At 40.6% G+C, this 25,754-nt stretch overlaps 2 protein-coding genes across 5 annotated transcripts; one reads left to right on the top strand and one right to left on the bottom strand.

The window, feature by feature from the left end:
- The first annotated feature begins 1,014 nt into the window (after positions 1-1,014).
- ABRAXAS1 (abraxas 1, BRCA1 A complex subunit) lies at positions 1,015-18,494 on the top strand. Of its 3 annotated transcripts, XM_061420673.1 has the most exons (10): positions 1,313-1,391; positions 1,770-1,903; positions 4,945-5,035; positions 6,674-6,710; positions 9,381-9,447; positions 11,598-11,791; positions 12,662-12,781; positions 13,754-13,838; positions 17,290-17,404; positions 17,777-18,494. In XM_061420673.1, the coding sequence occupies exons 2-10, from the start codon at positions 1,778-1,780 to the stop codon at positions 18,211-18,213; spliced, it is 1,272 nt and encodes a 423-aa protein (XP_061276657.1). In that variant the 5' UTR covers positions 1,313-1,391; positions 1,770-1,777; the 3' UTR covers positions 18,214-18,494. The 3 variants fall into 3 exon arrangements, with proteins under 3 accessions (XP_061276658.1, XP_061276657.1, XP_061276659.1); XM_061420674.1 differs by lacking the exon at positions 1,770-1,903 and having other exon boundaries at positions 1,015-1,391; XM_061420675.1 differs by lacking the exons at positions 1,313-1,391; positions 1,770-1,903; positions 4,945-5,035 and adding an exon at positions 9,120-9,270.
- Positions 8,248-25,681, bottom strand: MRPS18C (mitochondrial ribosomal protein S18C). 2 transcript variants are annotated; one of them, XM_061420677.1, is made up of 6 exons: positions 25,481-25,681; positions 24,681-24,733; positions 22,413-22,496; positions 21,387-21,444; positions 20,830-20,889; positions 8,248-8,420 (listed from the first exon to the last, which is right to left on the bottom strand). In XM_061420677.1, exons 1-6 carry the CDS (start codon positions 25,578-25,580, stop codon positions 8,416-8,418), a joined length of 360 nt encoding a protein of 119 aa, XP_061276661.1. In that variant the 5' UTR covers positions 25,581-25,681; the 3' UTR covers positions 8,248-8,415. The 2 variants fall into 2 exon arrangements, with proteins under 2 accessions (XP_061276661.1, XP_061276660.1); XM_061420676.1 differs by lacking the exon at positions 8,248-8,420 and adding an exon at positions 18,336-20,745.
- Positions 25,682-25,754: the final 73 nt, after the last annotated feature.

Below are 25,754 nucleotides of genomic sequence, written 5' to 3'. Positions count from 1 at the left end.
GCCTGTTGATGAAAGTGAAAGAGGAGAATGAAAAAGTTGGCTTAAAGCTCAACACTCAGAAAACTAAGATCATGGCATCCAGTCCCATCACTTCATGGCAAATAGATGGGGAAACAGGGGAAACAGTGGCTGACTTTATTTTTCTGGGCTCCAAAATCACTGCGGATGGTGATTGCAGCCATGAAATTAAAAGATGCTTATTCCTTGGAAGAAAAGTCACGACCAACCTAGGTAGCATATTGAAAAGCAGAGACATTACTTTGCCAACAAAGGTCCATCTAGTCAAGGCTATGGTTTTTTCAGTGATCATGTATGGATGTGAGAGTTGGACTATGAAGAAAGCTGAGTGCCAAAGAATTGATTCTTTTGAACTGTGGTGTTGGAGAAGACTCCTGAGAGTCCCTTGGACTGCAAGGAGATCCAACCAGTCCATTCTAAAGGAGATCAGCCCTGGGTATTCTTTGGAAGGAATGATGCTAAAGCTGAAACTCCAGTACTTTGGCCACCTCATGCAAAGAGTTGACTCATTGGAAAAGACTCTGATGCTGGGAGGGATTGGGGGCAGGAGGAAAAGGGGACGACAGAGGATGAGATGGCTGGAGGGCATCACTGACTCAATGGACGTGAGTTTGAGTGAACTCCGGGAGATGGTGATGGACAGGGAGGCCTGGCGTGCTGCGATTCATGAGGTGGCAAAGAGTCGGACACGACTGAGCGACTGAACTGAACTGAACTGAACTTGTCAGAACAAGGTTAAACAGCCTGTATATTCTTTGAATTGAGTCCTCAATTTTCTAAAAGCAAACATTCAAAGAAATCCATCCCTCTCCCTCACTCCACGAGATGGAACATCGCTAGAGAGGTCTATTAGAGACATTCTCTGACACTGTCGTTAGTATTCTAGAAGTTTCAAATGGTAAAGCGCAGCATCTGACTCTGTGAAAACTCCAAACGTGGCATTTCCATTGTGATATTATGCCACTAGGCAATGCTTCTATTCTGTCAGCTGTTTTCATCTTCCATACTTTCGCTTGTATGCCAGGGCCCCTGAGTAGCACTTAGCTAGCTACTGAGGCGCTATTCCTGGCCCTGGGCAGAGTAGTCGCCCAACACCCAGAAAGACGGACCTGAGCACTAGTTACAACCTCTTCGCCGCGGCCTCCCCACCAGAGGGCGCCCGAGCGTCGCCCGCCGGCCCGCTGCACCGCGGAGCGCGCCGTGGCCAGTGCGCAGGCGCAGGCCCGCCTCCTCACTCGGCCCCGCCCACTCCCCGCCCCCTGGGGCCGCACGGCGGCGACGGAAGCATGGAGGGCGAGAGCACGACGGCGGTGCTCTCAGGATTTGTGCTCGGCGCGCTCGCCTTCCAGCACCTCAACACCGACTCGGACACGGTGAGCCGAGGGCTGGGGCGGGATCCGGCGTCGCCTCGGAAGGGCCCTCCCAACCCCCTGCGCTTGGGCGACCTCCGGGCCGCCGCTGCTCGGGTCCAGCCCGTGGGCTCCCCGCCGCCGACGCCCGGGCTCTCTGCCGTCGGAGCTGCCTTCTCTCGCTCCCGAGAGGTCCTAGAGATGCCAGATGCCTTCACTAGGGTCAGCTGCCCTCTCGCAACCAGTGCGTTTCCGTGCCTTGCTCGCTCCCGTGTCTGTTGGGAGTCCCCTTTTCTTGTCGAAGTCGGTCGTGAAGGAATAGAAAGTTCACACAGCGTTCCCCCCGCGGCTCGGAACGTTGCGGGTTAACTTGCTTCTTGCTCCCGATCGTGGTTTTCGCAGACAACTCGATGTTTCCCTTGCGGAGCCGCAGCTGGGCACGTTTGCTCAGATGGATGGCTTGTAAAGGGAAGATGGATGATCCACCGGTGGCTATTTTGGCGTCAGTCTTAGTACGCGGAGAAGATGTATGTCGGGTATCTGACTTATTTGCATTTGTGTCAAATTTATTAAGCTATAGCCTCAGCTTTCGCTTATAAACATTTAAGTATAACCTCCAATATTAAATATTTAAATGCTGATTTCACACTTTGCCTAGGTTCAAAACCTCCAGATAAAGTTAAGTAGTGAAGTAGTTTGGTTTTTTTTTTTAGTAGAGCCTATTTTTAAAACTTTTGTATTTATGAAACTAAAAACCACTGTAAAACTTTGAGCCCGAGAAGTAGTGTCATAGAGACTAAGTGCTTTGTGTTAGTCGTTCACAAAGAGTCGTTAGTGGTGTCCGACTCTCTGCGACCCTATGGGCTGTATAGCCTGCCAGGCTCCTCTGTCCTTGGTATTCTCCAGGCAAGAATACTGAAGTGGGTTGCTATTCCCTTCTCCAGGGGATCTTACTGACCCAGGAATCGAACCTAGGCCTCCTGCATTGCAGGCAGATTCTTGGCCGTCTGAGCCACCAGGGAGGTGTTTAGTAACTTGCTAATAGGGTTTAGAGAATATCCTACTGTTCTGAGCCTTGTGATTTCCGCTAAATTTTGTGTCTTTCATTTTGTAATAAAGGCTTGTCTTTTCCAAAATAGTTTTTTGGCACAATCCTAAAAATCACTTCATGGAAGATAGATGGGGAAACAGTGGAAACAGTGTCAGACTTTATTTTTTGGGGCTCCAAAATCACTGCAGATGGTGATTGCCATGAAATTAAAAGACGCTTACTCCTTGGAGGGAAAGTTATGACCAACCTAGATCACATATTGAAAAGCAGAGATATTACTTTGCCAACAAAGGTCCATCTAGGCAAGGCTATGGTTTTCCTGTGGTCATGTATGGATGTGAGAGTTGGACTGTGAAGAAAGCTGAGTGCCAAAGAATTGATGTTTTGAACTATGGTGTTGGAGAAGACTTTTGGAGAGTCCCTTGGACTCCAAGGAGATCCAGCCAGTCCATCCTAAAGGAGATTGTCCTGGGTGTTCATTGGAAGGACTGATGCTGAAGCTGAAACTCCAATACTTTGGAGTTTCAAAGTCAAACTCATGCCAAGAGTTGACTCATTGGAAAAGACCCTGATGCTGGGAGGGATTGGGGGCAGGAGAAGGGGACGACAGAGGGTGAGATGGCTGAATGGCATCACCAACTCGATGGACGTGAGTTTGAGTGAACTCTAGGAGTTGGTGATGGACAGGGAGGCCTGGTGTGCTGCGATTCATGGGGTCGCAAAGAGTCAGACATGACTGAGTGACTTAACTAACTAACTCATAAGGTTGGAATTGATAGCTTTCATGTATGCAAATTTCAGAGAAGGCAATGGCACCCCATTCCAGTACTCTTGCCTGGAAAATCCCATGGATGGAGGAACCTGGAAGGCTGCAGTCCATGGGGTCGCTGAGGGTCGGACACGACTGAGCGACTTCACTTTCACTTTCCACTTTCATGCATTGGAGAAGGAAATGGCAACCCACTCCAGTGTTCTTGCCTGGAGAATCCCAGGGACGGGGGAGCCTGGTAGGCTGCCGTCTATGGGGTCACACAGAGTCGGACACGACTGAAGTGACTTAGCCTAGCCTAGCCTATGTATGCAAATTTAAATTACATTGTAGCTTAACACCTAGCATAGAGCAAATACATGATGATTTAAAATACGTGTGGTTGTGGAAATTATCTTCAAATATGTTAGTGTAAATATAAACAGAATGGGTCTAATCCTGTGTAGCTTAAAGGATTAGCATTTGCAAAGTACCATACTGTTAGGGCTTTGCTTCTCAGATCTTTTTCCTAAAGCCTTTAAAAGGTGGTTTTCTGGGTAGTTGTATTGTCTTCTGCTGTCTCTTTTCCAGGGCTTTGCCTAGAACACTAGAGGGTAGAGTTCTGGATTGTTCCTGTTTGATTCTAATGAAGACTCACATTGTGGAAACATTGCTTTGTGTTCCTCTAATGAATTTTTAAAAGTAGTCTTAACTGACTATAAAGATTAAAAATCCATTGTTAAGCACATTTTGTCTCTAAATGTACCAAGAGAAATAATTGAATTCTCTGAAATTCACAGAAGTCACTGCTGTTGTGGCAAAATCCCTACATCTTAAAAAGAACCAGGCTCTTCTTTTATAAAGTAGACTCTGATATTTCCAAATCATTAATTATGAGCACAGTTCTTAATACTAAAAAGCCCATCCTGTGTCATTTCATAGCACAGAAGCCACCACTGTCTCTCAGAAGCCCGTGCCATTGATGCCCATGGTCATTTGGGATGGTCGATTATTGGCACTGTTCCTTCTACCTATGATGATTTCCTTATAGATGGGTGGTGGATTAGTCGCTAAGTTGTGTCCAACTCTTGCGACCCCATGGACTGTAGCCCACCTGGCTCCTCTGTCCATGGGATTTCCCAGGCAAGAATACTTGAGCCGGTTGCCTTTTTCCTTCTCCAGGGAATCTTCCCAACCCAGGGATCAAACCCATGTCTCTGGCATTGGCAGGCAGACTCTTTGTAAGCTTTCCTTACAAATGGAGCTTCCCTGGTGGATCAGCCAGTAGAGGATCCACCTGCAATGCGGGAGATCTGGGTTCGATCCCTAGGTTGGGAAGATCTCCTGGAGAAGGAAACAGCTACCCACTTCAGTATCCTGTCCTGAAGAATTCAGACAGAGGAGCCTGGTGGGCTACAGTCCATGGGGTCGCAAAGTGTCAGATGCAGCTGGTCAGACACAGCTGAGCGACTTTCACTTACAAATGGGAGTCTTTTTAAGGCTAACTGTGCTGCTCCTCCTTCCTCAAACATTGTGCTCTCATTTCTGGCTTTAAGCCTTTTGTGCTTCCAAGAGTGCTAAAGTCACGTGGTATTTACAGTCTCTTCTACCCATGTTTTCCCATGTAAACTGGAGTGCACCTGGTCTTTTGAGTATGCCCCAGTTGGTAGCACACACTTGTACATGTTGTAAAAGTCTTGGGAAATACCGGTTAATTAAGTGACTGAATGGTAATCCTATTGGTGTTTTCCATATACTGCTTATTCTTATCCTCCTAGGAAGGTTTTCTCCTCGGGGAAGTGAAAGGTGAAGCCAAGAACAGCATAACTGATTCCCAGATGGATGATGTTGAAGTTATTTATACAATTGGTGAGTCACTTATTTCTGTGTCTTCCTATTTTGATAGTTTATGCTGAAAGGGATCAGCATAAGTTACTTTTAAGTTGTTAAGGAATAGATAAGAATTTTTAAAGGCAAATTTTAGAACAATATATCACACTCATTTCTTAAAGTTATGGCTATACCCTAAAGCAAAAAACAGTGTGAGACATAGGAAGCAGATTAAGATCACTGTCGGGAGAAAAGGATGAAACATAGTTCCTGCATATATGTAAGTGGCAGGAAGATGATCCAGCAAAAGAAGGAACGAATGAGCAAGACCAAGAGAAAAAAGGTGAAACAGGTGGGAGTAAAACGTAAAATGGTGCAGAAAATTTGGAAGATGAGAACTAAAAAAACTTAGTGGTTAAATAACTGGAGTGTTAGTCACTCAGTCCTCTTTGTACCCTCCTGGACTGTAGCCCACCAGACTCCTCTGTCCATGGGATTTCCCAGGCAAGAATACTGGAGTGGGTTGCCATTCCATTCTCCAGGGGATCTTCCCGACCCAGGGATCGAACTGAGGTCCCCTGCACTGCAGGCAGATTCTGTACTGTCTGAGCCACCAGGGAAGCCCAAAGGTTGGGCCTTATCACCATTAGGTATTATCAGATCTTTCAGTCTTTGCCAGTTTGATAAGTGAAAAAAGTACAACCTGCAGATATTTACTTGAAAGATTCTTCTACAGCAGTTTGGTGTTGGGTTTTCTCATATAGATGAAGACTCACTAATCAAACTGATGTCTTTGAAGTGACTAAGGAAATTTCGGGTAGTTTGGCTAGGATCTCCCCGAGGAGAAGACCTGTCACAGGAACTGTCTGAGAGATGGGTAATGAGTGTTAACAGTGATCCTGTAAAGGCTGTCTGACAAACACAGAAAGACGGGGTGCCTAGAAGAGCTTGTATTGTCTTGATGACTTTCTGTGTGATCATATGTGAGTCTTTTCGCTCTTTTCACTGTTCCCTACTGAATCTTGAGGGATCTGAAAGTTTGGAATGATAGAGGAAACACCATATTCATCTTGATACTTCTTACATGAATTGCTTCCTATGTGATCTGTAATGATGTCTCATATGATAGAATTTAATGTTTGCACAGCATCTGCAACTACCAGAATTTAGATGTTTTTAGATGTAGTATTTCTACAGACAGGAGAATAAAATTCACCTCTTAAGAGATGTTGAACATTTTTTCTCTAGTCTACAATTAACACTGACAAATCCTTTATGAAACAATCAGTTGGAAAAACAGATAATTCCTTTAACAACTGCTTTTATCAGTTGGGTAAAATTGGAGCATAACTGTTTCAGAACTCAGTGAATATAGTGACTATGACTTTGTCTTTTGTGTAGCCATTGTTAAACCTAGTTAGAAAGAACATAGCTTTTTAGTCACGAGTGAGGCTCTGGGTTGAAATTCTGGCTCCACCAGTGGCTTGGGTAAACTATCTCTCTGCCTGTTGTCTCATCTTTAAAATGGAAGGAATAATTACATCTATCACATGGGTTTGTGGTCAGGATTAAATGAGATAACAGTAACATAAATCCTGGCATGGAATGCTTGATATACGTTATTCAAGTGATCGTTAATGTAATCATAACTAAACATTCTTTGTTTTTTCCCCCCAGACATTCAGAAATACATTTCATGCTATCAGCTTTTTAGGTGAGTAGTAAGAGCAAGTCAGAAATCCATTGTGAAAACTATTATCTGCAAGTGAATCTTTATAACTAACAAAGTATCTTAGTTACAAGTTATACATGGTGGTACAGATGAAAATAAAGACTTTTAAAATACCTGATACTTCACCTCTTCATTTCGGCCCTGTCTAATAGTTCTTTCTCTGTGTTTATCTGCTTCGTTCAGTTGGTCCTCACTGCCTCTCCCAGGCACCAGTTTACCTTGAGGATTGCTTTTCCTTCTCCCACCCATCACCTCATCACATACTGTAAACTCAGTGACACACTCTCGTGCATCAGCAGCAGCCCTTTTTTCCTATCTTTTTATTCCGGTTTATTTTATCATCTGTTGCCTCACTTCTGTTTTTTTATTGTTACCTTTTGTCTATTAACTGGTTAGGTTCTTTATCTAACCTGCTTCCTGTTGTTTTTCAAGGGTAGAAACCTACACTATTAACCTACAGATAGTAGTAGTATTCTTAGCCCTGATAGGCTGTGATATTGTTAAAAACTTTTCATTGAGGTTTATAATACATAGAAAAGTACACAAATCAGTGAACTTCCATACAGTAAGCAACCATAACCATAAAACAATATGGTGTGGTTCTGGTGAAATAGCTTTATGGTTTATGTAAATGGTATGTGAATGTCTTAGAGTCACATTGTATGCACCATTTCCGAGGTTGTGTGAGAGTTGTGGTGGAGCAGAGTGTTAAGGAGGCTTAGTGTGGTCTTAAACTGCTGTACTAGAAAGGGGCACAGTTCCTCTGTGCTGCCTAATATACAATGGGTATGAGAAAATACCTTTTGAATGAGGGATTCTTGGTGGAGATTCATAAAGAGTACTTTCTTGAGGAACTCTGGGGCAGGAATGGATTAAGGAGGGAGAATAAAAAAAAATAAGTCATTCAGTATCTCCTGGCAACCACTTTGCATAATTAGACCAGCTTTTAATAGAGTCTTAGAGCTGAGGACGCCGTCTGGTCCAGTGATAAGGCAGCCATGCCTCAGCCTTTTAGGTTTACAGAACTGTGGGGCAGGGGACGGAATAACTAACTGGTCAGCAGTAGGGCAAAACTAGAAGAATCCAGATTTCTTAAGTCCTAATCCTACAGCATGCTGTCCTGTTTCTCTCTCGTTTTAAATGATCCAGGTGCACGTGTTAAAATCCGTCTTTCAATACCATACTTCATGGAATCCGAGCTGGATGAGCCTTAGTACTCAGTTTTGTATTCTAATACGCAAGGTGGCAAACTGTGGCCCCATGACCTGTTTTTATGTGGCCCTCAATAAATAACATGTTTTTTAAGAGTTAAAATGACTGACAAATATGTAACAGAGACCATTTCACAAAGCCTAAGATATTTACTTTTCTGGCTTTTACAGCAAAAGTTTCTCAACACTGCTTTGATACATTGTTTCTTAATGTTTTCTACTGAAATATACTGATTCTCTCACCTCAGAAATCTGGAAAACAGCCCATTGAAGCCTAAAACTCAAAGTCACTAAAAAAAATAAAGCAGTTTAACTTGAATTCTACTGCACAATGTATTTCTATTAAAAAAAGCCCCGTTTCCCAAAAGCTTCACGTAAATTGGTGCTTGCACAGAAGATGTACTGGGTTTTCCTGCTGTTTCTTTTACACTCTGGTATGTTGCCTTGTTCCCCAGTTTGAGAAGCTCAGAAGTGGATCATCCTAGAAAAAACACAGGAATAAACTCTTGCATTTAGATTTTTCATGTTGGAATGAATAGGTGAGATGAAAGAGTCTGTTCAGTGAGTTGAACTGTTCCCCTTTAGAGGTAGAACACTTTATTTTGTCTATTTTGTAAGTTAAAAAGAAAAAGAATATTGCCTATTAGGATATATTTTTTCACTTTCATGTAGCTGAATTTTTTCAGTGTGCAGATTAGAGTTACCAGTAAAAGCCTATTACAGTGAATAGTATTTGTCAGGAATTTGGCATAACAGATACCTCATCATCGAAAAGAATATTGTTGATCTTGGAAGTTAAAAAGGAGGAAAATATTTGCCAGCCCTGGAGGGGAAAGAAAGCTGGAAGTCAATGCTTTAGAATCTTGTAGAAATACTTTTCACTTCTCCCTACATTTCCTATCTATATTTAACATTCCAGCTACAGAACAGAGATCACTAAACTAATACCTATCCCCTCCCTGACTCCCCCAAAAATCAACCACCTCCTAAAGCACTTCTCTTAATTTAAGTATAGCTTTTGGAATTAGCAATGAATAAATTGTTTTCTTTTTGTTTTGCTTCATTACACATTCTTTTGTATGTGTCATTATTGTAAAAAAAAGTTTTAGTATGTAAATTGTGAACTAGCTATGTGAACTTAAAAATACCTGTATTTAATGGATAGTTTGTTTTGTTTTAGGTTAAAAAAAATGTGGTGCCCATACTTATCCCTTGAAGTTTCTCCATTCCTTTTCCTTTTTAATTGCTTATGGACCACATATTTCTACCACTTTTAAGTCTGTTCATTTGAGAACCTTTTCTCCTATTTATTTTAGAACTTCATCTAACAGGTAAGTAAGTCTATGAATGTTGGGTTGTTGGGCTAGGAGTAACTAAAAGTGCCAATAAAATCATCATATTTTTAGTTTATTTCAAATGCCTTTAATTTTGTCTTTTACAGCTTTTATAATTCTTCTGGTGAAGTAAATGAGCAGGCGCTGAAGAAAATATTATCAAATGTCAAGAAGGTATTCCCTGATTTACCCTTTCTCTTTTTGTATTATATGTATTATTTTAAGCTCCTGAAAATGTGTAATACTTTGACAGAACTTTCAAGCAGTATTTGTCTTCACAAAGTTTTCTGTAAAGCAGGTAAGGAAAGACTTGTTCTTTCCAGAAATTCAGAGGGGTTTCTCTGAAAGCAAAGCTCCTGCTGCTGCTGCTGCTAAGTCACGTCAGTCATGTCTGACTCTGTGCGACCCCATAGACGGCAGCCCACCAGACTCCCCCATCCCTGGGATTCTCCAGGCAAGAACACTGGAGTGGGTTGCCATTTCCTTCTCTAATGCATGAAAGTGAAAAGTGAAAGCGAAGTCGCTCAGTCGTGTCCAATCCTCAGCGACCCCATGGACTGCAGCCTTCCAGGCTCCTCTGTCCGTGGGATTTTCCAGGCAAGAGTACTGGAGTGGGGTGCCATTGCCTTCTCCGGAAAGCAAAGCTAGTCACTAAGAATCTTCATCTTGTTCTCTCCTTCTCCTGGCTGTTGTGGCTTACATAGTGTCTCCCTTCTCTCCATCTCCACCTTGCCCCTTCCCACACCACTTATCACTAGGGACTTACTCCACTGCCGTCCTTTTCCATGGCTACAGTTAGTTTCTCCTATTGCAGGGATGGTTTCCCACACAGCACCTAATCTGGATCCTCCCCAGCCTGCTTGGTGTTCAGTTAAAACTTGTTAAATTTTTGTCCAAAGACAGCATTTTTTCTTAATACTTATTTCCCCTTAAAACTTCTCCATCTCTTAGCCGAGAATAAAAGTAGATTTAGTAAAAGAAGTTTCTTTCAAAAACCATCCCTGTTGAAAGTGCTTGAGCTTTTCCTCCAATTTTATTTGGGTATTTAAAAATGTACTTGTAACTAGCTAGGACATGGAGGAACCCTAGATGTCCGTCAACAGACGAATGGATAAAGCAGCTGTGATACATACATACAATGCAGTATTATTCAGCCATAAAAACGAATGCATTTGAGTCAGGATGAACCTAGAACCTATGATACAGAATGACGTAAGTCAGAAAGAGGAAAACAAATATGATATGTTAATGCATATATATGGAATCTAGAAAGATGGTACGGATGAACCTATTTGCAGGGCTGCAGTGGAGACACAGACATGGAGAACAGACTTATGGACATGGAGGTGAGGGGAGGAAAGAGAGGGTAGGATGAATGGAGACAGTCACATGGAAATGTACACTGCCGTACTGAAAATAGATAGCCAATGGGAATTTGCTGTATGACTCCGCAAACTCATACCCAGGCTCTGTAACAACGTAGAGGGGTGGGATGGGGTGGGAGGTGGGAGGGAGCTTCAAGAGAGAGGGGGTATATGTGTAACTGTGGCTGATTGATGTTGATGTATGGCAGAAAACAGCACAATATTGTAAAGCAATTAGCCTTCAATTAAAAATAAATTTTTAAAAATGTACTTGTAAAAATGTTTTAGTTTTAAAATAAAGAAAAGTAATTTTAACTTCCTCAATTTAAACATGCAAACATTAAAATTAGTTGTTGAAACTGTCAGAGATCTCCAAAGTGGTTGTTTTTCTCTTAGTACTAAGTTTCCAGTAAATGTGATTTTCTCCAGTTTGAAGAAAAAGGTTTAGTGATACTAACAACACATTTGTTTAGCATGTTATAATTTACAAAACCCTTTCATATGATCTTAATCTTGCAACAAAGTCTGATAACATGCCTATTGTATAAATTTCAGTTAAAAGCTATTGGCTTCAGTTTACTTCCTTAGCAAACCAAAGATCCAGACAGGAAGTTAATTGGTTTTCATTGACATTTTCTTCATTTAAATTTTGTCTAAAGATTAAGATTTAAGATAGAAAATGCCATAAGAGAACTAGAGGAAGTTAAGAATTTTTCCTTTAATCCATATTGAATAAAATTGTAGTGCTGTTAACTGAATGGGAAGTAATTTAACTGCAAGTCAGTTTGCACACTATATATAAGGTTAAAGCAATATTAAATGTATGTTTTGATTATTTAGGCCTCAAATCTTGCTGAATATTAAGCCATTTTCAAGATTGTCAGTTTCATTACTTACGACAGTAAAACAGATAATAATTGTAACCATGAAGGTATACACCTGATATATTATTTCTTTCAGGATGTGGTTGGTTGGTACAAATTGCGACGTCATTCAGACCAGATCATGACATTTAGAGAGAGACTGCTTCACAGAAACTTACAGCAGCATCTTTCAAGCCGGGAACTTGTTTTTCTGTTATTAACACCAAGTATAATAACAGAAAGCTGCTCTACTCATCGACTGGAGCATGCCTTATATAAACCTCAGAAAGGGTAAATGTTGACCAGTTACTGGCTATTTTCAGATAAGAAAAAAATGTGCTTAGTATTTTCATTGTACTTTTTATGGCTTACTGTTCTCGTATATTGGCATTAGATTGTCACTGTAATTCTTTTTGGTCTGTTTTAACATTGGTTCTTTATAGATGGGAAAATGAAGTTCAGATAAGGAAATTAGAAGTCCAGTATGGCAACCCACACCAGTATTCTTGTCTGGAGAATCCCATGGACAGAGGAGCCTGGTGGGCTACAGTCCCTGGGCTCATAAGAGTTGGACATGACTTAGCAACTAAACAACAGTGGAATGATGCTTGCATTCCTGACACTGAGAATTTGCTGTTATCTGCCATAAGGTGGAAAAAATATGCATGCTTTAGGTATCAGTTGCTAAGGAATATAATGTAGAACTGAAGCCTGTGTACCTGAGCAGTTTTTCTCTTAACCTCTGCCAGGAAACAAGTGTTTCTTGTTGATCCACCAAAATGAGTTAATAGGACTCTCCACAGGAAATACAGACAGCATTTTCATAGAGTATGAAAATGAAGTTCAGAGAATACCAATGAAGAGTAATTCTATCGTTCATGAAAGATAGGATGAATCGCAGTGGTAATACCTTATTTTCACATGTGGTGATCAGTTAAAATAGCCATTAAAGTATTTTTTCACACAATAATCTTACACTATGCACATCTCAATTTTTAAAAGCTATTTGCCTTAAATCAATAATTTTTTCTTGCGTAAATAGTAAGGAATGGGGTTTTTGTTTGTGTTTTAATCTTATAGGAAAAGGTAGTCTATACTAATAACTAGATGCTAGTTTTTCACTTTATTTTAACTTTATTTTAAAAATGTTTATTTCTTCAGACTTTTTCATAGGATACCTTTAGTGGTGGCCAATCTGGGTATGTCCGAACAGCTGGGTTATAAAACTACATCTGGTTCCTGTACGTCTGCTGGTTTCAGTCGAGCAGTAAAAACACACAGGTGAGATTCCTCAACTGTTTTCCCAACTCAACTGCTTTCCCACTAAACTCCTATTCATTTTTTGAAGTTAATTTTTTATTACACAAGGAATAAAAATAAAAGGAAAACTGACTAATGGCCACATTACTCAAGTTTACTTAAGTAAACGACTTCTCTGTATTTCCTTCCAGCATCTGTCCATTTGTCAAATACGAAAGGGGGTGGTAGTGTACAGCCTACATATTATGACATATTTACTCTTAGAATAAGGAGCTAGCCTCAAAATAATAATTTTTTAAGGCAGCAGTTCAGATTATAAAGGCAAAAAAATTAGATTGTATATTAAAAAAAAAAAATGAGGCTTTAGTCAAGACTCACACTGTGGAGCTGTTAAGTTTTGTGAGCAGTAAGGGGATAATGAATGTCAGAAATCACAACACTGGTACTGTAGGGTACTTCCTAAATGTAAATTTTATGAGACTCATGAACTCGATTTTATTTATCTTTGTGTTCCCACAGTGCTTAACAGTGCCTTATTGAAATTGAATACCGTGTTTCATTGATTTTAAGACACAAAGTTTTATATTTATCTCAGTTGGGAGTTTTATAAAACATGCCTTAGAATTGTTTTTCTTTTATAATGTTGCTTTTTTCAATCCATGATGCCTTGAACTTAGTAAGATAACTGACTGATGGCATTGCCAAGACAGATCCGTCCTCTACCCCTCTCCTTCAGTCTTTATCTACTTTCACTTAACTTCTCCTTTGAGTCCTGGAAATAGTATTTAGGAGGCTAAAAAGTTTGCTGAGGTGAAGATAGATGAACTAGGTTTTCTGGTTGGTTTTGTTGTATACAATAGGTTAACAAAATTGTGGTCCCTGCAAAGCCAATAAAAACAATCTTCTATTGTTCCTCAACTACAAAGTTTTTTTATTGTATTATTAAAATCAGTTATGTACATTTGCCTGGAAGAAATGGTAATTTTTTTATAGCTCTGAATTTTTTAAAGAAGATGGATCTTTAAAGGAGGTGCAGAAGATAAATGAAATGTATACTTCTTTACAAGATGAATTAAAGGTAAGTTAAACATTTAAAGGTCTCTTATAGAACAGACTTGTGGACACAGTGGGGGAAGGAGAGGGGTGGGACGAATTGACAAAGTAGCACTCACATACACACATTACCATATGTAAAACAGATGGCTAGTGGGAAGTTGCTATCTAACAGGGAGCTCAACCCAGTGCTCTGGGAGAACCTAGAGGGGCAGGATGGGGGTGGAGAGGTGGGAGGGAGATTCAAGAGGGAAGGGACATGCATGTACTTACGGCCGATTCACGTTGTTGTATGGCAGAAACCAACACAACATTGTAAACCAATTAATTATCCTCCAATTAAAAAATGTTAAAAATCTCTTACAGAGTTCATATCACATTGATCACTGAATATATACTCAGGGACAGCTTCATGGTTGCCTAGACATAAGTTTTTGTATTAGTTTAGCTTCATTAATGAAGACCTCCATCTCAGTGATCGACAGAAATACTGTGTCTTGGCTGCATCTCTGCTTCTGTTCTAAATGTCGTCTTCATTCTGGGGTCCAGCCCTTATGTGGGACATGTTCATCTCATGACAAAGGGAAAAGGGCAGTAAAACTGGTGGAAATTCACAGTAGCTCTTAGAACTTCTGCTCAGAGCTGGCATATCACCTACCTCCACTCACATTTTACTGGCCAGAGGATGCCATGGTAGTAGGCAGGGATATATGACCCTTTTACAGGATAAAAAGAGAAGCAAATATTTGAGAACAAAACAGTCTGCCACAGTACTGAGTTGTCTCACTGTGTCCACTCAGGTCCCTTGAGAAGTAGACATCAACATGGGCATTGAGACATGCAGGTGTTTGTTAGACCTTTGAAGAATAAAGGGGAGAGCCCAAGAGTGGCAGGGAGACTTGCCATGTTAAGTCTAACACCTGAGAGAGGAGACAGGGGAAGGAGGATGAAGGGGTAGGAAGAGCTGTGGACTACATGGCTAGAAAAACTTGAGCCAGATGATGCAGTCTGAGCAAAGGTGTCCTATAGGAATAGACTCTCATATCCTCACTGTGCTCAGTCATTGGCTAAGAGAGGCCCAGGGGGAGCATGAGCTAAGTGCACACAGCAGCAGAACTAAAAGGATAGCAGCAGGAGCCATCGGTCAGCTCTGCTTCCTGCAGATGGGGATCTGAGTAGCATGCTCCGTGGCCACCATACTCATCAGTATAGCGCACCAAGAGAAATGGGGTTAATGCATGTTACACACTAGTAATATTGTGCTTTTTTAAATATGAACTACAGTATAGGAACTTTAGAAAATAGAGAAGCGTCAGGAGTCTTACACTGTAACTGCACTGTTTGCACTTGGTCACATTCTTGTTCTCCCCTAACACACACACCTGCATACTGTGCACAGGGACGGGACACAGAAATTTGTACCGTGATTTTTATTTGATGTATCATTCATTTCTCATATTTTAGTTCCTTTTAATAGTATATTTCTTAGAGTGGTATATTAGAACTCTTACATTAAAAGTACCAACTTGGGCTAATTTAGGGAATGGAGAGGTCTGTGAGAGGAAGAGACGACAGGTCACTGAGCCTAGGAAGCAACTAGAACCAGGAGCTCAAATGCCATCTGGACTTCCTGTGTCTGCACGCTGGTTTCCTTCATAGTCTCTATGGATCTTGTTTACTTAGCCACTGGCTGACCAGAAAGCAGCTAACCTATAGCTTCTGCATTTAGATCTCTTCTGTTTGAGAGATTAGGACTTGCCAGTTGGCTGTTGTAGTATTTCTGCTTGGGTCAGGTTGGTGAAAGGTTACTAGTGAACTTTTAGGGCAGGGTGTGTAAGTTCATGAGAAATAGGCTGGGTAGAAGTGTCCTAAAGTATGCACTAAAACAGGCTTCAGTTCAGTTCAGTTCAGTCGCTCAGTCATGTCCAACTCTTTGCAACCCCATGAATCGCAGCACGCCAGGCCTCCCTGTCCATCACCAACTCCTGGAGTTCACTCAAACTCACGTCCATCGAGTCAGTGATGCCATCCAGCCATCTCATCTTCTGTCATCCCCTTCTCTTCCTGCCCCCAATCCCTCCCAGCATCAGAATCTTTTCCAATGAGTCAACTCTTTGCATGAGGTGGCCAGAGTACTAGAGTTTCAGCTTTAGTATCATTCCTTCCAAAGAAATCTCAGGGCTGATCTCCTTCACAATGGACTGGTTGGATCTCCTTGCAGTCCAGGGAACTCTCAAGAGTCTTCTCCAGCACCACGGTTCAAAAGCATCAATTCTTCAGCACTCAGCTTTCTTCACAGTCCAACTCTCACATCCATACATGACCACAGGAAAAACCATAGCCTTGACTAGATGGACCTTTGTTGGCAATGTCTCTGCTTTTGAATATGCTATCTAGGTTGGTCATAACTTTTCTTCCAAGGAGTAAGCATCTTTTAATTTCATGGCTGCAGTCACCATCTGCAGTGATTTTGGAGCCCCCCAAAAAGTCTGACACTGTTTCCCCATCTATTTCCCATGAAGTGATGGGACCAGATGCCATGATCTTCGTTTTCTGAATGTTGAATTTTAAGCCAACTTTTTCACTCTCCTCTCTCACCTTCATCAAGAGGCTTTTTAGTTCCTCTTCACTTTCTGCCATAAGGGTGGTGTCATCTGCATATCTGAGGTTATTGATATTTCTCTCGGAAATCTTGATTCCAGCTTGTGTTTCTTCCAGCCCAGCGTTTCTCATGATGTACTCTGCATATAAGTTAAATAAGCAGGGTGATAATATACAGCCTTGATGTACTCCTTTTCCTATTTGGAACCAGTCTGTTGTTCAATGTCCAGTTCTAACTGTTGCTTCCTGACCTGCATACAGATTTCTCAAGAGGCAGGTCAGGTGGTCTGGTATTCCCATCTCTTTCAGAATTTTCCAGTTTATTGTGATCCACACAGTCAAAGGCTTTGGCATAGTCAATAAAGCAGAAATAGATGTTTTTCTGGAACTCTCTTGCTTACTACACTATAATTGGAAATTAGTTGTTTTTGATCTGATACTGAGAACCATCATCATATATAAATTTGTTTCTTATCTATATTCCAAAATGAAATCACTGAGTCAAATGACACATTAAGACCATTCTGCATTTCAAAAATAGTTTTACAGGAATTAAAATCATCAGTTTTATTTTGTAATTGTCAATTTACTTTTTTTCATACTTATTGTTAGTTTCTTAATGTTACATTTGCAGTAACTATGCATCTCAAAATAATTTGTTTCAGAGCAAGTTAAATATCTTTTGTGTATTATCTAGGAAGTAACTTGAATGATAAAACTGTATAAGTGGGAACTTATTCCTTCAGAAAACTGCAAAATAAAATGTTAAAGAGAAATAATCGATGTTATATACCATGAAGGATTTTGTATTGTTTGTGAACCTAGACTGTAGTAACAATTTGGAACTTTGGCTGTGCCCTTATTTTATTCTGCAGAGTATATGTGAAAAAGTAGAACACAGTGAGAGAGCTGTAGAAAAACTACTAAATGATGTAAACAGATTAAAAGGAGAAATTAAAAAAAGAAAACAAGCACAGATGCAAGCAACACGTAAGTAAGAAGTTCACGTTATCACTACTGTCTTTGCTTCAAAGGAAAATTCTCCCTGATTGAATTATGGATGAGGTGACTGCACTAAATGATGAACTTGCCACCTGAGGATTAAAAATAACTTATATTAATACTCTTAAATCCCACCCAACAAAGAACATGGTGCTACTGTAGCTATGCTATCTTGATATTAAGAAATATAACTTTAATTTCCTGTTAGGATAGTGTGACATACAAATTTGGGATTATCATTTTTCTTAATTTAGGTAATCTGGTAGAATTCTTTAAAGTCGTTTTGACTTTACTTATAAATAAATACAAGAGCTTTGTAGTACAGATCCCGTATGCTGAACTGTTTGTTTCCTTGTTTAGGAGAGAAGAATGTCCAAAAAGACCCTCAGGAGAACCTTTTGCTTTGTCAAGCTTTACGGACCTTTTTTCCGGATTGTGAACTTCTTCATTCATGTGTTATCTCCTTGAAAAATAGGCGCATTTCTGGAAGTAGCTGTACTACCACCCACCCTCTCAGTGGGGTCGACAATCTAACCCTAATGGTGGAATACACAGACTTTCCTGAAGCTAGTCCAGCTCGTAGTGCCCTGCTGGTGACCAAGCGGAAAGCCTCAGACACGGATGATGGGTGGCAGTTCAAGAAGTCACGGCTGGGAGGGATACAGAACAGACCCTCTAAAACAGATACCAATAGTAGTAACCAAGAACAAGCATCCACAGTGAGCAGCCCAGAAACAGATGAAGAGATTGAGAGAATGAAGGGTTCTGGTGAATATCCACAGTCTCCTACCTTCTGATTCTTTTGGGCCCAAAGGAGATTTTTGATTAGCTGAAGGGGAAAGCCAAATGTTTGTTTGTTTGTTTGTTTGTTTTACTGTGTTCAGCTCTTTGCAGTAACACATAGGGAAGTTCTAGTGCATTTATTTTATAAAATACTTTAAATTGAATCAGTCCAGAATTTGAGTACAGAACAAGCCTGGTAATGCAGTGTGTTTGGATCAGCACTTGTTCAGTTAGGTGAAAAAGCCCATTAGGTGGGACTCAAATGATACATATAAATAAATATGGATGATGTCTATCAGAGATTTCATTTTAACATAAAGCAGAAGTATATATTCATTTGTCAAACTTTTATAGGGCCAGGAACATTTTAATGGATGTATTGGAATTCCTGGGCTTCCCTGGTGGCTCAAATGATAAAGAATGTGCCTGCAGTACAAGAGACCTGGGTTCAGTCCCTGGGTTGGGAAGATCCCCTGGAGAAGGGAAGAGTACCCATTCTTGTATTCTTGCCTGGAGAATTACATGCACAGAGAAGCCTGGCATTCTACAGTCCATGGGGTCACAAAGAATTGAACACAACTGAGCAACTAACACTATTGGAGTTCCTATGTAAATCACACCCATTACTTATGTAAGTCCCAGTTTTAGATTCTTTAAAGAAATTTGCAAAGCAGCCTAAGTACAAAATGCTACTAGGGTTTTTCATTTCCCATTCCCAATCTTATTTGTCTTAACCATACCTAATTTGACTTTCTTAAAGCTAGTTGTCTTTAATCAGGTCTCAAAGCATTTTAGTTGGTTTTCATTTTAATAATAACTTCTTTTTAATGCTTATATTCATCAGTACAAAAACAGAACTGACACAGGTCTGGGAACAAAAAAAATCTTGGTAATACAGATCTCAACAAATAAAAGAGAGTTGTAGGCTTCTTTGTGGTTTTTAAAGAGGATGTAAAGCCTGTGTTCGAGAAGGCAGTGGCACCCCACTCCAGTACTCTTGCCTGGAAAATCCCATGGATGGAGGAGCCTGGTAGGCTGCAGTCCACGGGGTCGCTAAGAGTCGGGCACGACTGAGCGACTTCACTTTCATGCATTGGAGAAGGAAATGGCAGCCCACTCCAGTGTTCTTGCCTGGAGAATCCCAGGGACGGCGGAGCCTAGTGGGTTGCCATCTATGGGGTCGCACAGAGTCAGACACACTGAAGTGACTTAGCAGCAGCAGCAAAGCCCCTGTTCAGTGAGTTGGTTAGTGGAGGTTGGTTAAGAGCACTCTTATGGTTTGGTTTTTGTATGTCTTTTCTGTAACAGAATTTCCCATGAAGACATATCACATGAAGCCTTCATGTTTTACTCTCTGGCTGAAATGCTGAACCCACACATTGACCATTGCTCTTCCATCAGTGACTCCTAAGTGATGGTTTTTCTATATTAGCTATGAATGTGCTGTCATCTTTTATTTATGTGCTAACATACATTAGTTGCTGTGGGGTGCTTATGGAATCCACATAGTACCTGGGATGATGTGTGCAAATCATGAGTTGCTGGGTTTGCTTTACTGGTTACATAAGAAGCGCAGGACAGAGGAAATAGGGTTCTGTCTGAACCCTAATTTTAAAATAAGCTTGATGTCCCATCCTTCAGGGAATGAAAAGGAGAAAAAGAATGCTTGTAAGACATTTTTTTCTCATTATTCTCTGTCATTTGGGGATTTGTTTGTATTACTGGAATGAGACAGAGCACAGATGCCTATGGATCGGCTTATTTAGAGGACACTTCTAGTTTATGATAGACTAGTCCAGAGCTGAGTGTTGGGTCCTGTGATGGACTGCACCACTGTCCATCCCCAAGTGACATCTCTGCAGAGAGAAGACGCCTGGTCCTACTCAGGCTTATCTGCTTGTTAGGAAATCTTAACAATTTCAAACCTACGCCCTGTCCTGTGGGATTTGTCCATGACGTAAGCATTCCACTGTCCTGCACCCATACTCTACAATCCTGTTTACAACACGGAGTCTGGGCATAAAGTCAAGTCCAGTGCAAGTCAGCCCTGCCGTGTGTGACATCGCATTGTCTGCAGTGTGTTGTATGAACTGTCTGGGGGGCCAGATTTAAGTGAAGACCCCACAGTAACAATTTTTTAAGTGTATGTGTACGTTAAATGTAACAAGTGTTAACATTTTAAAATATATGTGTATGTAAATGTGCCAAGTATTAACATTTTAAATAATCTGTTTTACCTAGTGAACATTCTGATATGAAGAGGAAGCTTCCCTCCTGAAACGCTTTCCTCATTATTCCAAATTACTATAAGAATTAAAAACTTAATACTTTATAGTTTGACAAGATTTAGCCTGTTAGTTTTTCTACTCAGTGGTTATTAAATCTTATAGTTTAAGTAGTTTGAGCCAGTATTAGCACCACACAACCACTTATTGCAAAATACATTTATTGATGATAACTTTATATAATTTACTCCCTATATCTGATGTTACAAACTTTAGGGTCTTTGAGATAGGCAGGATCCTTGTATGTAACTGGCATAAACCCTGTGAAGAGAGAATGAAAGTTCTTCACAAAAGACAATGAGGAAAATCTTGCTTAGCATAATTCAGCTTTTCAGATGCTCTTACCCAATATTTGAGCTCTCTTAATTGCTTTTGTGATTTCTCTTTGTTTCTTCCCACAAAGACCTATAAAAGAAAATACTTTCTTATTCATAAAAAAATACCAATATTCAAAATGCATGACAATTATGTCACAGAAGGACTGGAAAACTGTATAGAGCCTGAGAGTATCTTGGGCTTTGTGGGCCACACAGTCTCTGTCATCATCAATTCTGCTCTTGTAGCTCAGAAATTGTGGAAACTTAGCCATTTAGCAAGTGGCAGATCTGATTTGGCCTGCAGGCAGTAGGCCCCTGGTTTAAATGAGAGCCTGAGGATGACTACAACGTCTTCCCAAACAGCAAAGCCCGAGTTCTCTACATGTTGTCACCCTGTAGTTAACTGAGTATAAGAAGATAGGCAAAATAATTACCCTTTTGGCCTCAGACGAGACTTTCTCAAAGTACCCATAGTTTTTGGTCTAATAGTAATTTGTGGCAATATTTGAAAATCTGCCAGTTTTTTTTTTTGAATAACAGGAGTAGACATCTACATTTAAGTTGCTGTAATAGAAAACAAAATACCTGTTATGTGCCTTCCATAAATGCATCCAGTAAATGGAGAAATAAACTGGGATAAAAGCTGGTTTGAGGTATATTTGGAAAGGAAAAACATTTTATGTTAATACACTTGTTATTCAACCTTGTATAAATTTCAAAACACAAAACTTATATCACCTTCAAGCTATAAAAGGCTGATTAATAAATTTTAGACAAACTTCAAAAATATGAATAAAAACACTGAACTATGTTCATTCTATTTAAAATAACCAAAGTAATTGTGAAAATTAACATCTCTTCCTCAGTGTGTCAAAAAAAAGTCTATACAACAGATTAATGAGCATGTTCTTTCAGTGCTAAAACTGTTTTCTTCACTTTTCCACAGATAACTTTTCTAAACCACTGCTGCTTACAACAAGGTACAGAACATTCCATCTGTCGTGATAGACTATCCCATAATATCAGACTACAGTGAGGTCTTCAAGATGTACAGGTGTATCAGGCCATTTGCTGCTACTTCTGTTTGATTAATCCTAACACTTGCATTTTACAGTTTCTTGGGCTTTCTCCCACCAAAGAAGCTATCACTGTATACTACTGTCAGTACACTTAACTCCGACACCATCTCCTCCCCCACATTTGCCACTTTTAATCTGCTGAGCACTCGACCACAGATAAAATGAATTCAAAATAGCGATACTGGTGGTGAGGTAAGATATCAACTTCAACACAGGAGCTTTTCCCTAACTACTCAACCCCACCGACTGAGAATCACTGCCACAGGGAGCTACTGTTCAGAGGTTTGGGGCGAAGAAAAAACAAGACACACTGAGATGATTAAGAGTCAATGAAGGACAGCCCAGAGGTTCCGATTTGAATAAAACAGATGCCTTATCCACGCAAGTATAACCAGATTTGAAGTTACAAAGCTGCTGAAACAGTCACCCCTACACAAAGCCTATTATAAAAACTGACCTGCTTCTCTACTGTATTAATAAAAGAGCAAAAGTCCCAAATCAAGTATCACAGTGAAGTAAAACCAGATCTCACCTGTACATTCTTATAATCTACACGTTTTTCACACAAGATACATTTTTTCAGAGGCTCCTTGTAAGGATTTTCCATTGGAATAGGCTAGCATAAAGGAAAAAAAACAAAAATCTGAAAATGTTTTTTGTGTTAACTTTGAATCAAAATAATCTTAGGGTACCACATTTAAATCTCTCCAAGGGATTAGTTGTACCTTTCTTACTGTTAAAATGAATAAATAACGACAGTTTGGCTTACAAAAGAAAAGCAGTTATTTCTGAAAAAGACCATTTTAAAGTTTGAGAGTATTCATATATATTTTGTACAAGTATCTTGTTTTAGTTTGGCGAAGGAGGGATTAATTGACGGAGGACAATTCTGTGAAAAATACAATCTGGGGGGAAAAGGGTTTATCGGAGGCAAAAAAATCTTCAATAAGTGATTAAAAATGCTTTGCCCAGATTGTTAGGTGACTAAAAATTCTTATACTTAAGAAAAACAGCACAACAGATAACATATGCAATTCTTAAACTAGTATAGTATCTCTAAATCCATCCCTATATTTCTCTAGATGTTTTACTGATTATTTTTGTGTTACAAAAAGACAATGCCTCCATGTGTGTGCTAAGTTACTGCAATCATGTCCAACTCTTTGTGACCCATGGACTGTAGTCTGCAGGGCTCCTCTGCCCATGGGATTCTCCACGCAAGAATACTGGAGTGGGTTGCCATGTCCTCCTCCAGCGGGTCTTCCTGACCCAGGGATGGAACCCACATCTCTCTCTGTCTCCTGCACTGGCCGGCAGGTTCTTTGCCTCTGTCACCGCCTGGGAGGCCCAGTATGCCCACAGCCTACTGTAATACTACAAGTTTATTCTTTTACTGCAATTTTATAGTAGTGTAAAATTGTTTTATAACAATTTAAAACAGTCCCAGGCTGTTTTATAAGTTTGTGTCAGCCTTTTTGGTTTTTCTTTGTTCACTACTGCTTCTAAAGCTTCCATCACAAAGCCTCAGTCCTAAAATCACTTTAGGTGTCTCCAGTATACAGATTCTGAATCTAGAAATGGCTTTGAAGTCTTGAACCCCTGTAGTTGTATGCAAAACTTCAAATAAATGGGGCTTTGTGCCTTTTTCAGAGGAACCCTTAGCTTTCATGAGTCTCACTGGGATTTAAGGACCCAAAGAGAAGCTCTAGTAATTTCATTTACTCTCTTAACTACGGTGTGAATTAGATGACCAAGATGGATGCTCAAAGGGACTAGAGGAGTTCCTTCGTTTCTTCCAATTCCTCAAATGTTCCTAATTCAACTTACATTCAATTCACGTGTAATGACTATCCCTTCTCTATGTGTTTAATGTGGTCTGCTGCTGCTAAGTCGCTTCAGTCGTGTCTGACTCTGTGACCCCATAGACGGCAGCCCACCAGGCTCCCCCATCCCTGGGATTCTCCAGGCAAGAATACTGGAGTGGGTTGCCATTTCCTTCTCCTTTATGTGGTCTGCTGCTGCTGCTAAGTCACTGCAGTCGTGTCCGACTCTGTGCAACCCCATAGATGGCAGCCCACCAGGCTTCCCCGTCCCTGGCATTCTCCAGGCAAGAATACTGGAGTGGGTTGCCATTTCCTTCTCCAGTGCATGAAAGTGAAAAGTGAAAGTGAAGTTGCTCAGTTGTGTCCGACTGTAGCGACCCCATGGACTGCAGCCTACCAGGCTCCTCCGTCCATGGGATTTTCCAGGCAAAAGTACTGCAGTGGGGTGCCATTGCCTTCTCCGTTACGTGGTCTAACTAGTATCAAATTGTCTTTGTATGTAGCAAGAAAAGCTATACGGCCTAAATCCAATGCTACTACTTGAAATCCATAAAAAAACATACATCTACAGTTTAGAAGAAACTATTTAACGTCCTGACATAAACCTTTAATGACTAAGATAAAAATAGAATTAAATTTGAAATGAGGACAGGGAGTCAAGGTATGGGTAAAGTTTGTAGAACCCCTTTGTTGGGCTTCCTGCAAGTACAGCATGCATCACAACTACCTTTATAAATTCCCAAAGCATGTATCTAGAAAGGAAAATACGGTGTTACAGAAGTCATGCTTCTTGCTAAGAATCTAGGAATTCTCTTACTTCAAAGTTCACTTAAATGACTACTCATCAATAAATTACAATTTTCAAACTCAGATTAATTATCATCTTTGTCCTTCAGCTGAACTCTATTCAAACAGCTAAGACATAATCTGGTCTTAGTTGCAAATGCCTTATTAAAAGGAAGAAGAAAAATTCTTACCAGGTCCTCACTGCTGGTTACCTGTTTACATTGTGAACAACTTCTCCACAGCACTGCAATAAACAGAAACAGCAACAAACTTTTTGTTAGCTCAGCAGCTAAGGAAAGATTGTGTTTCTGTTGAGGCAAGATGCACTAAGGGACACAATGTAAAAGGTTTATATCATTATTACTAACAAAGTAAAATAAAGGGCCTTTAGGTTTGAGACAGTGGTAGACTTAGGATAAAAATGTTTTCTGGGGCGTTGGGAAAACGGCATATATACCCCTAGCCATACAACCTCTCACCTGTTCTTGAAATTTATTTTCCCTTCTCTCCGTGGGTAAAGACAGATTTTAATGCAAACTGAAAGGCATTGTCATGCCAAAGGGAGAGTGAAAACAGACTCTACAAAAAAAAGCACAAAGCAGATAAAAGTGCAGAAGTGATATATTCCGTGGCCTATGTCACAATTTCGCCCTGATCTGGGGCCCTCGGATATCTGCGATTTGCTGCTAGGTGACTCTGAAAATGCTCCTTCCTTACTAAGTCTACCTGAAGATCTTGGGCAAGTCCTTGCCTCTTTTTGGGAATCGCTCCTCGTACGTTAAAACACTGTACTGGACGACATCTCGTGCCCTCTTCAGCTTTAAAATACTAGTCATTTAAATACGGGCCATTACTGATGCCCACTTCTATTGGCGAAACAATCGCCTAAACACCAGCGTCCTTTAGCTAACAGCGACGACTCCAACGACCTAACTAGACCTAAACCAACCGCTGCAGTGCTACAGAAGAGCATAGGATATGGAGACTTTACCTGCACGAGTCCCGGAATTTGTGAGGCAGACAAAAGCCGTTGGGAAACGCGTAAACTTTCTCTTCCCTAGCCCACCGCAAAGACCTAGCACAGCAGCCATGGTTCCTTGCTCCTCCCCTTCCTTTCCTGTTTCCAAAAACGTCCTGACAAGTCCCTTCCGGTGTTCTTCCCCCAGAGGCCCGCGGACTCGGTTCACAGGTTCCGCAGTGCCGGGACTCAAAGAGTGGGTGGGGTTTTCAATACGCCCGCGCAGTACCTTCCCTTTCGCCTCACC

The sequence above is a fragment of the Bos javanicus genome, chromosome 6, assembly GCF_032452875.1.
Source record: "Bos javanicus breed banteng chromosome 6, ARS-OSU_banteng_1.0, whole genome shotgun sequence".
Taxonomy (NCBI): domain Eukaryota; kingdom Metazoa; phylum Chordata; class Mammalia; order Artiodactyla; family Bovidae; genus Bos; species Bos javanicus.
The sequence above is the reverse complement of the archived record's forward strand: the minus strand, read 5'-3'. Positions and strand labels throughout refer to the sequence as shown.